Source organism: Colossoma macropomum, unplaced genomic scaffold (genome assembly GCF_904425465.1).
Source record: "Colossoma macropomum unplaced genomic scaffold, Colossoma_macropomum, whole genome shotgun sequence".
Taxonomy (NCBI): Eukaryota; Metazoa; Chordata; class Actinopteri; order Characiformes; family Serrasalmidae; genus Colossoma; species Colossoma macropomum.
The window spans coordinates 13,206,471-13,218,929 of NW_023494798.1; the positions used below are offsets into that span (position 1 = coordinate 13,206,471).

The 12,459-nt window shown below is 39.3% G+C and overlaps 2 protein-coding genes across 3 annotated transcripts in view; both read right to left on the bottom strand.

The window, feature by feature from the left end:
- uacaa (uveal autoantigen with coiled-coil domains and ankyrin repeats a) overlaps nt 1–1,414 on the bottom strand; it is a 28,593-nt gene extending 27,179 nt beyond the window's left edge. For both annotated transcript variants that reach the window (XM_036584613.1, XM_036584612.1), the window contains exon 1: nt 1,055–1,414. In XM_036584613.1, the coding sequence (XP_036440506.1) occupies nt 1,055–1,102 (48 nt within the window). In that variant the 5' untranslated portion in view covers nt 1,103–1,414. The remainder of the gene's footprint in view (nt 1–1,054) is intronic.
- A 1,186-nt stretch (nt 1,415–2,600) lies between these two features.
- Nucleotides 2,601–9,906, bottom strand: morf4l1 (mortality factor 4 like 1). Its single transcript, XM_036585495.1, has 12 exons — nt 9,740–9,906; nt 8,879–8,925; nt 7,434–7,501; nt 7,148–7,234; nt 6,859–6,939; nt 6,683–6,708; nt 6,047–6,135; nt 5,722–5,823; nt 5,399–5,487; nt 5,012–5,184; nt 4,118–4,202; nt 2,601–3,001 (listed from the first exon to the last, which is right to left on the bottom strand). Exons 1-12 carry the CDS (start codon nt 9,777–9,779, stop codon nt 2,917–2,919), a joined length of 972 nt encoding a protein of 323 aa, XP_036441388.1. The 5' UTR covers nt 9,780–9,906; the 3' UTR covers nt 2,601–2,916.
- Between the last annotated feature and the right edge of the window lie 2,553 nt (nt 9,907–12,459).

Consider the following 12,459-nt stretch of genomic DNA (forward strand, 5'->3'; position numbering starts at 1 on the left):
CATACATACATACATCGTCTAAACCGCTTATCCTTCTGGGTCACGGTGGGGTGCTGGGGCCTATCCCAGATGTCACTGGGCAGAAGGGCAGGATACACCCTGGACAGGTCGCCAGTCCATCGCAGGGCAGACAGACATACACATTCACTCACACTTAGGGGCAATTTAGCACGTCCAACTGGCCTGACTGCATGTTTGTGGACTGTGGGAGGAAACCCACGCAGACACGGGGAGAACAGGCAAACTCCACACAGAAATGACCCTGCTCGCCCAGCCGGGAATCAAACCCAGGCCATTCTTGCTGTGAGGCGACATCGCTACCCACTGCACCACCGTGCCCTCCTCCTCCTCATAATCATCATCATCATAATAATCATAATAATAATCATAATAATAATCATAATACTAATAATAATCATAATAATAATAATAATAATACAGCAGTTTAAGTGGTTACACAACCTTTTAAAAATTGCTTCTGGCACCAGAAAGGGTTCCACTGCTTACAAGCAAAAGTGCTGCTGTTACAAGCAAAAGAACCTTTACCTTTTCTTAATAGAGCTCTTTTCTCTGAGTGTGGGCGATACTTCAGTTTATAAATCGTTTAATCAAAGTCCAAAATGTAAAAAGCTCTGAATGTCGCCGGTTGTGAAGCTGGTTTACGCGGAATGTGCTGTGGTTGTAAACTTGGCCTCAGGAGCCTCAGACGAGCTGCGGGCTAAAGCGTTTCAAACTGACAGGATTTTGACAGCCGGTCTGATAGCTACTCTCTCTGTGTACTGTTCCCTGTGAACCGTGTAGCTACAGGATTTTCACATACAGTCGTTCCATTTCTGATTTAAATCTGTCTTTAGAGATGAACTTAATTAGACAGACGTAGGAAAAACTTCATCCAAACAAGGCCGAGTGAGTTCAGAGTCGCCCACACCCTCGTTTTCCTCCGGAGCTCGACCGCAGTCAGCTAGCCAGCAGCCCGAGCTATTGTCTGAACGTCACGGCCAGTGACCAAGAAGTAAACGGTGAGATTTTATCTCGTAAATGTGGGAATACTCACACTGGTCGATATCTCGTGTTTCTTCAGACGCTGTTTTAGACTTTTCATTGTTGCGGAGCAGCGAAAAAGCCCCGTCCGGTCTGCCGATTCACCCTTGTTCACAGCAAGAACCGAAGAACTTAGTTTCTGTCAAACTTTTCCTGTGAAAGCCAAACCCGCCATTCACTCTCCAAACCCAGCACTGACGTCTCTCCGCAAACCAGCAACGAGGGAAACACGGACATGTGTAGGAAACCGCAGCGCTGTGGGTGAAGTCTCAGTGCGAAGGTCGAGCTGAGGGAAAAACAGCCGATTCACATGATTTACTCAGCGGAGTCTGACCTGCAGACTCCTACACACACACACACACACACACAATGAGCCGAGTGTTTGTTTTGGATACTTTGTGCAGCGCTGCCCGTGTGTCCTATGGCGGGGTATTGCCTGGAGCCATGGCCTATTTACTACTAGACTACAGCACTTAGAAACTAAAAGACAAGCTGTGGCAGTTTACTTAAGTACAGTTCATCAGCTTGAGACACTTAAAAGTTTCCATTATTGTTTGTGAACTAGTTTAAACTCTGAAGAACAAGATCCAGATGAACACACTGTCATACTTCACTCACAAGCATCACTCCTTTGGGCTGCGTCCAAAACTGCACATCAAAAACCACCATAAGTTCATTCATCAGTACACTCAGAACAATACAGCACTGGGAGTGTTTCAGTTAAACTAAAGGCAAAAAGGGGTTCTAGATCCTCAAGATAAAGTAAGTAACTTGAAAACAATTCTCAATATCTTAAATCTCACTGTGATATTTATAGTACATACTACTTCTTGGTAAAGAGTTAAAGTCACTGACCTGGATAAAAAGAGCCACACTCAAGGTTTCATTTCATTTCATTTTGCATAAATATAGTGTAACTACAAAGACATAATTCAGTTCCACTTTTCCACTACAAAATCCCATTGAAAAATCACACTGCCTTGGGACATTAATTGTAAAGGAGTTGGGAAACCTTAGAACAGAAGAAAGAACCTGTTCCGTTTAATACTGCAATTGAACTCCTTAAGGAGAAAAGCTGTGATTAACATTGCATAAGATGTTTTGTGAAGCATTTCCCTGTACGCCTATACTTTGATGACACAAAGTAGGTGCACTCATAAAGAGGAGGCTAAGGTTTCCATGGATACACTGCCCTGATTTTCACTATATTGAATTCCTACACACACAGAGCCCGAGTTCCTCAGAACTAAAGGAATTACACTTTTTTTTCTCGTTTAAATGTTTGTTTCTTTTTAAGGGGTTAAACTATTTAAGTGCTTCAAACCTTGATTTCTTATATTTAATAGTTATTTTGCTAAAACAACAAATGTTTGGATACATTTCAACAGAGACAGTGACATCTTATTTGCAATTAAGAGCAAAACACAAACTCAGACCTAAAAGTATTTAAATCTTTCAAACTCTACAGTGAGACTGTTCACTGCTATGTAGAATAAGAATGTGCTCATTAAAAAAAACAGGGGTACTGTATAGTTTATTCAAGAAATAAAGGCCTTTGGTTCATATTTGAAAAGGACAATTTATTAACAAACATACAAAACAAAAAAGAAAAAAAAGTTGTGGTTGATGGTTCACCTTTATCAAAGTTTCTGTTTATCAGTTTTATTTGAAGCAAAATATACTCCAACCATATACGGACAGTTATGTGCACTTTCCAATGACACGCAGTACCTGTTCAGTACAGTGGACTATCAGCCAAATCTATACAGGGTCATCCTGAAGTTTTTGGGTCTCCCTTAACTGGGATTAAAAAAAGAAAATGAAAAATACTCAGCAATGAAAACCCAGCAACACAGATCCTCACTGGCTTTACGTTCACACGGCCTTGCGGTGGTACTCTGGTGGTGCTACCTCATAGTCACTGGCGTTGAAAAGAGACGACGAATTCTTTGCCAAGTACCTGCATCAGACACACAACAAATAAAGCTTCATTTTGTATGCTTTGATCATTGGTGGTAATAGGAACCAGAAGTTTGAAGCAAAAAGTCAATGAGAGTTAGAAATCATAACGCACTTTCCTTATTTCCAACAATTCAATTATGCAGCAATTTTGCACAATTGGTGGAATTCCCCTTGCAGTCAAAGGACACTGATAATGGAAAACAGCTGACCAGTTTGAACACATGAGTCAGGACACATTTCAGTGCATGTGTGTTTGCCTTCACTTTACATATGTGGCATTTTACCAACTATTACACAAAAATGACTTGTAAATGCAATAGTATTTGCACTCAGCTGGCAACAAGAATATTCATGCATAAGAACAGGAAGTTACCTCAAGTAACTCATCATCACCTTGACAACTCCAGGAAAGAAAGCCACTATTTCAGCTGCTACTGTTAATGATCAAGGGAAATTATTTCCCCCCCTTAACTTAATTTCCACAAACGAATTATTTAAAGAGGCTTTTATAAAACTGAACTACATTCACATTCAACACTCTAAAGGCATTATGTAACACTCAATATTTTCTCCACCTGAATTCCCAAGCTCCTCATATCAGAATCATGATATGTTTATGTAAATAATTCCCAGGAGTGTAACAATGCAATATATTGTAACGTTCAATACAAGCCTATTAATTCAGTTCTCACAACACAGATTGGAGCAAACACAGTACTCAGTTAAACACTGATTAAATTACATTAAGTAGAACAAACATTTAAAAAGTTAAACAACCACCGAGCAAGACCCTCCATCTTCTGAAAGTGTCACTACCTCTGAAAATGTTGTTACCTTAAAACTGAGAGGGAACAACCAACAGTTAATGATGGTACCTAAAACAGCAGTGGGCATCTCTATCCAATTCCACTGTGCTCTAAATATGCCCTTGATCCAATTAAAGCAATTGAATTCACACTCATGTTGTCTCAGATAGTCCTCTAATTCAATATTTAACTACTCTGTCCCACAGTCTCACTCATTTTGGTATCTCTGGTTAATCTGATTTTCAGGCAAAGCTCTCTGCCAAACATCACTTTTTGACAGTACCAGGTAAATATCGACCCATACTTACTTCAAGAAATCTTGAAGGTAGCTAAGAAGCAGAGCGAGGCTCTTTTCATCCAGCGGTGTGTATGCCAGCATGGCTCCAATTCTCACTGTGAATACAATCATACAACATGAAACAGACAGGCTACACAGAAAAGTGCCATCTTTATTTGACCCATTTCTCCACGTCTGATGAAAGGTTCTTAATTGTGAAAATCAAGTCTTGAGACATGGTTTGTAATTGAAGTCTTTAAGGACTCTCAAAACCCATTTAGCTGTGTGCTACTTTGTCATTACAAGACGTACTTAAGGTCTGAATCTGAAAAAATACCTGCGATTTAATACAGGCTAAGAATTGAAATGTTCAGTGCAGTAATTTATAAGAGACTACAAGTCAGGACCCAAATGGGCTGAGAGTGAGTGTTCCTTATGGAGGTGAACAATAGGCTCAAGAGCAGGTTCACACTTTCAGTTTCAGTATGTAGAACATACTTAAGATTAAGATTTTTTTTCCATGCTAACTTTTCAATTCATGGGACTCTACAAGAAAGAACCAGCATAACCACTATCCTCCAAAGCCCTTTTCTCACTTTTAAATCCCGATTTATGGTCAGTGCTACATCTGTGGCATCCCAGTGTTTATCATGAAGGCAGAACCTCAGGCCACTGTTCTCATTCAGTTTTTAAGAGAGGCACGTGCGCACCCCTCCAGGCAACCAAATGATTCTGTCTCCATGACTGTGGCAATTCAAAGTTTGTTGAGTTTCATGTATTGACAGGTGGAGGCTAATGATGTCCGTTCAAGTGCCTACGTGCCCTCACCATGACCAGTGACCATAAATCACGGTTGAGGGCGTAGATTACGTATAATTTTCCACAAAGCATGACCACAGTAAAGAGCTTGGTTGAAGAGTCATACCAAAAAGCCTCAGCAGGTGTGGTGCCCCATAGATCTGAGACATTGAAGTGTCTGGATGGTTTGCCAGGATCTCGGCATACTGTGGTCTCTCAAACTTGTAGAGGAGCTGTGTTCCCAGCATAACGTTGAAGTACTCGCGGATGCCAGCAACCACTTCATTCACAGCATACTCCCTATTTAAAAACATACATGCGGGATTGAGCACTTCATCACAAAGGAGACTTGCCCAGTGTGCCCATTAGAAATCATAAAGCTGCTCTAAAACAAAGTTCGTAATGGCACCTTTACTGCCATTACTAACAAGATGACAATAAATTGATATTGCATTGACTATGGGTTCCTTTTATTTTCTGACCTCAGTACTGTTTTATATTCAGATGTACATACTTGTTATCAGAGGTCCCTCTTGATTTCTTGTAATTTGCATAGTCCTCCAGGACAACGTCAACATTCTTTTTGGCAGGCAGGTGGAAAAGCTGCAACATTTAAAAAACTACATAAATACAGTATTAAAATAAAAAAGGGAACATTTATGATGTCAATTATTTCTTTTGACAAGAACACCCCCCTGACTCAAGTAATCTTACAAAATATGCAAAAAAAATTGTTTAGTATGTAGCGAACTGCACAAAAGGCAATTCAATTCTAGTGTGAGCTAAATTAGGTTTACATTCAGAGTTAGTTTTAAACATAGCTGTTTAAAGGGTCACCTGCTTCTGTCTGGTGATCAGGTCCCAGTCATCTACAAGCCATGGTTTTAACTCCTCAGGAATCTTCACCTTTACTTCCACCCGATTGATAAAGGTCTCTTCCTGCAAAACAAAACCATTCCCAATAATCACTTAACAGAATACATTCCGGTCGGTGAGAAGACCTGGGATGTCCAACTACATTTCAGCTGAGATATATATATATATATATATATATATAAAAAAAATCACCAATATCCAGTCCTAAATGCTGCTATATAATTTCTTTACTATAATGTGTTTAGGCATATATATGCGTGTGTTGTCACAGTAGGAATTATCATACACTCTCAACAGTTGGGTCGACACGTGCCCTCTTCTTGCGTGGGGGATGAGGCATTTCTCCTGTACTGGTCCCCTCCCCAGCCCCTGGTGCTAGTAAAGGACCAGAAAATTCAGACATTCTTATTATAACCAACATTATAATCACTACTATGATTACCTCATACATATACATACACACTATATGTCCAAAAGTTTGCAGACACTTATCCAATGTTTACACTGAAATCAAGGGTATAACTAGCAAGTTTGTCCGCTCTGCTGCACTAACACCCTCTACTCTTCTAGGAAGCTTTACACTAGATGTTGGAACATTGCTATGAGGATTTGATTGCATTCAGCAATAGGAACATTCAATAGTGCTCCATCATTCCAGAGAACACAGTTCCACTGCTCCACAGCCTAATGTTGGAGGGCGTTACACCCCTCTAACTGATGGTTGGCACTGGACAAGGTGACCTTCTGCATAGCATCCTGTTCTACTGTCAGTCTTTTCTATTGGGAATCTGGGCTGATTAGAAGGAGTGTCTGGATACTTCTAGACATATACTATATATTATCTCATCAACATTAACTCTCTTTCAATACATGAAAATCTATAATCAAATTTCAGTGACTGCATAAAAACATTAAAACTTACTCTTTTGTTTGTTCTTTTTTGTTTTCCTGTAAAGGAGAATGAACACAAATTTACAAATTTAGTTAACATTTGTAAATCTTTTAGTTCTGAGAAAAGCAAAAACAATGTTGAACACTGTTGATCTTGACTTATGAGGATGCAGTTCATCAAATTCACAGAACATAAGGAGAACTCACACATCAACGTTTTTTTGCTGCACAGCAGCTATTTTCTTGCTTGGTGCGACTCCCCTCATCCTTCCCTCAACATAATGGTCTCTATTAAAAGAAGGGAAATGCTTTACAGTAACAATACAGCACTCTTCATTCAAACTGTGTCATATAGTAAATCTACAGTTGCATGAAAAAAATTTGGACATTAAAGCAGAACCATAAATCTGCAAAAAAGGAGAACAACCACAAAAAAAATGAGACAAATGATACATGTAAGACTTTCTTCTGTGGTGTGGTTTAGCAGAGAACTTACTGATTTGCCTTCTGAAGCTCTTTCTGTTTCTGCAGATTACTGTCCACATATTTGAGTACACGGCTTTCAGGAACCCATTCGTCCCAGCTGAAAACAGAACATATTTTTGAAGAATTTTCAAATTAATGGAATAAAGCAATAATATAAACAGTGTCATGCAATCATTCTTTTAAATCATGAAAATGCTTAATCTTCTGACAGTTTTGTGGGGAAAAAACAATATTAATATTGGTGCAGAATCCACTCACTAACATTAATGCCACAGAGTGAATGAGGGAAAACTTACTTCTTGTTCCATCCACTATAATGAATGAAGTATTTCACTTGCTTGTCCTTGATATTGATTTTTACACACTGTAGAGAGAGATTACAAAGAGGTGAATGTACACATCTCCACATGAACTGTGACCTCAAGCTGAAGCCAAAGATCAAACAGACTCAACAGACTGATCAGTTTCACTGGGGTGCAGCAGCCTGAAAGGCCTCTTTGCTAAAGAAGAAACCAAACTGACTTTTAGAGAGGGGGTTGTTTGTGCATTAGTTATAGAAAAGAAAATGTCAATGATACAATTCAAAATGGTATGGATCAAAGGTTTTGTACCTTTTGTACCTTATTACTGCTATTTTCTATCATCAGTGTGATAAATGATGTATTGCATCAATTGCAACCATTTTCATAATAGTAAAACCACATCTTTGTATCTACACTCTGTGCACTTTACAGTTCTACAATTTCAGACTGTGGCCCATCTGTTTCTCTGCATAATTTTCGCCCTGTTCTTCAATGGCCAGGACCCCCACAGGACCACCACAGAGCAGGTACTGTACACTCTCAACAGTTGGGTCGACACGTGCCCTCTTCTTGCGTGGGGGATGAGGCATTTCTCCTGTACTGGTCCCCTCCCCAGCCCCTGGTGCTAGTAAAGGACCAGAAAATTCAGACATTCTTATTATAACCAACATTATAATCACTACTATGATTACCTCATACATATACATACACACTATATGTCCAAAAGTTTGCAGACACTTATCCAATGTTTACACTGAAATCAAGGGTATAACTAGCAAGTTTGTCCGCTCTGCTGCACTAACACCCTCTACTCTTCTAGGAAGCTTTACACTAGATGTTGGAACATTGCTATGAGGATTTGATTGCATTCAGCAATAGGAACATTCAATAGTGCTCCATCATTCCAGAGAACACAGTTCCACTGCTCCACAGCCTAATGTTGGAGGGCGTTACACCCCTCTAACTGATGGTTGGCACTGGACAAGGTGACCTTCTGCATAGCATCCTGTTCTACTGTCAGTCTTTTCTATTTCTATTTCTATTTCTACTGTTTGGATGGTCGATCATTCTCAGCGCTGCAGTGACATTGACATGGTGGTGTGTTAGAGTGTGTTGTGCTGATACGAGTGATCAGACACAACAGTGCTGAAGTTTTTAAATACTGTGTCCACTCACTGTCACAGCAGTGACACTGAGGTATTAAAAAACTCCAGCAGCACTGCTGTGGTGGTCCTGTGGTGGTCCTGGCCATTGAAGAACAGGGTGAAAATTATGCAGAGAAACAGAAGGACTACAGTCTGAAACAGCAGAACTACAAAGAGCACCTATACGGTAAGTGGATGATAGTGGGAGATAATACAATGTACAATGAGTGTAGATACAATGAGGTGGTTTTAATGTTGTACCTGCTTCATAACAATGGAATGAGAATCAGTTACCTTAGCTTCGTATAGCAATGGCCCATGAAAACACAGCACTCGTTCACCTAAAATAAAACACAAGTAAAAAATCCAACTCAACATTAGAGAATTCAAGCTTCTCTTGTTTTAAAGTTGAGCTTTTTCTCCAACTGCTTCGCCTGCGTGTTTCCACTTAGTCATTACTTATAACAATGAAAGCTAAATAGTTACTTGCTATAAAGCTGATAAAAATACATAATAAATTACCATTATTAACCAATTACGACACGGAAGCTAATTTCTGGGACACATTCCTAAGAAGATGAACAGTAACAACCCTGAACCAGACGTGTAATATTAGATTCAATAAGGAAAAAGGCAAGCTAACCGTTTAACAAGTGAAACAAATATCAACAGAGAATACAAGTTACCTTGCTCGTCATGTGTAGGCTTGCATAACCTCCACAAAACGTTGTCAGTCAGTTAACTAACCTACCTAATCACAACATTATCTAGACACAAGCAGAGTGGGTGAGTAATAAACTGAACACTGGACTAGCTTGCTCGCTTGCTGAGTGGCTAATGCTAGCTAGGTTGTATCGACAGTTAAATTCGACTGACCGCCTTGATTTCTCAGCGCTTTTCATCTGATTCGCAATGAAAACTACAATATAATCCCATAATGATGCATAAGTGCTGCTCCTATCTGATCATTTAAATCAAAGTGCTTATCACTGAGAACTAGATAAGATGCTCTTGCTACCACTGTGTAGCTTTAGCTCCACTGTGCGCCATTGTGAGAGTTCACCAGCAGAGAGTTCAAACAGCAGAGCAGCACTGCAGCAGCGCAGTCTGGAGCCATTTTCTACTCCACATACCGCATTTCAGACGCAGTCTTACCTTCTTGAAATTTAGGTTTAGGGTCCTGTTTAGGCGCCATTCACAGATTAAACAATAAAAATAGCTGGAAAATCAAATCCAGGCATCGCCAGCTCCGAGTTCGTTCAGACACAGTGAAGGCGCCGCACTACGGCTCTGTGTTGACGCGTTATTTTAGCGCCCTGGACACGTGATCTCATATAAACAGCAGTCTCTCCGTACAGAAAGGAGGGAATCGAAACACCGCCAACTTTTACTCGAGAGGAAATGACTTCAGGAAAGGTTCATTCATTTATGCATTCAGAACTAACTAACTAAATAACTAAATAAATAAATAGCCTTGTAAAAGGTTTCCAAATGTTTACGTTTTGTTATGAGATCTGGAACAGACTATTTGTGGTTTTTCAGAGAGTGCAATTTTTATGAAAAGTTTTAGTGTTGTGTCAGAAATCACTCAACGCCACCTCGTATGCAAAATTAGTAATATACTAGCGTGTTCAAGAAATGTTTTGCATGTTGGCTTCAGGTTATTTATTCTTCAACATTTATTCAGGAGTTATTGTGCTGAAGACTTTTATTGTGGAGGCGGGGCTAGGTCCTCCAGGGGGACAGGGTGCGGGGTATATGTGTGTGATGAGCAGAAAGAGCTGAGAGTGAGACGTGAGCTGAGTACAGAGTGAACTGTTAGTAAAAAAAACTGGCGACAGCAGCTGAAGAATACAGCACAATGACTTATGCGAAAGCTGTGTGTCTTTTAATAGCAGTGAACCCGACAATACATTCAATAGACAATAATAAAGGCTATGTAGACCTTGATGGTAGGCATACCTGAGCCAGCCTTGCTTAACTGTCATTACATCTGTGCTGAAAAAAGACCATTAAATCCCATTAGGAAACCATCAAACATATCTGGAATCAGTCTCAGAACACCTATTGAACCATTAGAGTCCTTTACACTGTGATATCAACCCATCAGGAAAACACAAAATACCATTAGCGAGTATTGGACACCACCAGGAACCACCAGAAACTTTTAATGGTTTCTATGATTTCTTTTTCCAGCAGAGATTTCAAAGCTTTAGGGATGCATTAAAGAAAGACAAGATTTGGATGTACAGACAACCAGCTACACTAAGAATACCTAAATGATGATAAAACTTTTACTTGCATTTGTGGATTGCACAGCGAACTGTGTTCACAGACTATGATTGCTGGAAGTGTTCCTGAGCCCATGCAGTGATTCCCAGTACAGAATCATGCCTGTTTTCAATGCAGTGCCACCTGAGGCCACAAAGATCACAAGCATCTAATATTGACCGTCACCCTGGTCCCTTGCGTACAGGGATTTCCAGATTCTCTGAATCTATTGATGATATTATGTACTATGTAAAATTTTACATTGAGGAACATTTTTCTGAAATTGCAAATTGCTCCGCCAGTTGTTTTTTATTAGTACCACTTACTTTTCCAGCCTTTTGTTGTCCCTGTCCCAAATTCTTTGAGAAACGTTGCTGCTATGAAGTTCTAAATGAGTTACTGTTTTTCATGAAATGGTAAAATGTCTCACTTTCAACATCTGATATGTGTTCTGTGTTCTATTGTGAATAAAATATGGGTCTATAAGATTTGCAAATCATTGCATTCTGTTGTTTTTATTTACATTTATTTGCATTTTACACAGCATCCCAACTTCTTTGGAATTGGGGTTGTAGATAGATAGATAAAAAACATAAGCAATGCTGTTCAGCCTGATACACTTGGGCTCAAATACTAACGTAACACTACCATGTTGCTTTCAACACAGTGTTGAGAATGGTCCAGCACCCAAATAACATCTGGTCAGTGGTGGTCCTATTGCATTAATGAAAGGGATGGAGGCTGGCTGATAAATACCTTTGAATGCACCTATACAGCAGGTGTAGTAAATGGCCACTGAATGTGGGTAGTAGGGATACTTAATGCCTCATTCTTAATAAAATGGCAACCAGGTACTGGATGATAACTATAACACTGGGCTTCCTCGAGAGCAGTTTGGAAATGGTAAAAAAATGACACGCATAAAATCATATTATGTGAATATTATTTGTATATATTCTAGTATTAGTGCTAATAAACCTTTTCTCCCCAGACAAACATCTTTTTAAGTGTATGCTAATTTTCTCAGGTGCCTAACAAACAACAAAAGTCACATGACTGGTTAATTTATTTACTTTTAAGAGTTACACATGAAAAATCACATTTCTTCAATGGACATAACCATCACAGTGCAACAAGACAGAAGTCACTGCACTTTCCATGAATAGAGTTCAATTGAAGTCCTGTTACTGTAAAAAGTGAAGGGATCTGTGCTTTAACTTAAAAAAAATGATTGAAATGAACATTTAAATGAGACATTAAATGTCTGTATCCACCGTTGATATGGTGATTTTGGGCTCTTCCACCTCACTGATATTGAACATCTATGAAAAACATTAAAATCTTCCAGTGACTAATTACAGTGTTGCTTGGTTCAATTTCAAGCAATTTAATGGTAAAAGCATGTTTTTTCCCTATTAATTCACTCAATACATTATATATTGATTTAACAAAAAGTCATTTTAATCTTTGTCCCACATTTTATGTGCAACCCTGTTAGCCAAACCTGCTCCCTCTCGTAAAATAACGGAACATTCCATTTATTATGATATATACAGGAATTTGCATCATCTGCAGAACGACTATCATACAAGTCAGTAGTCTAT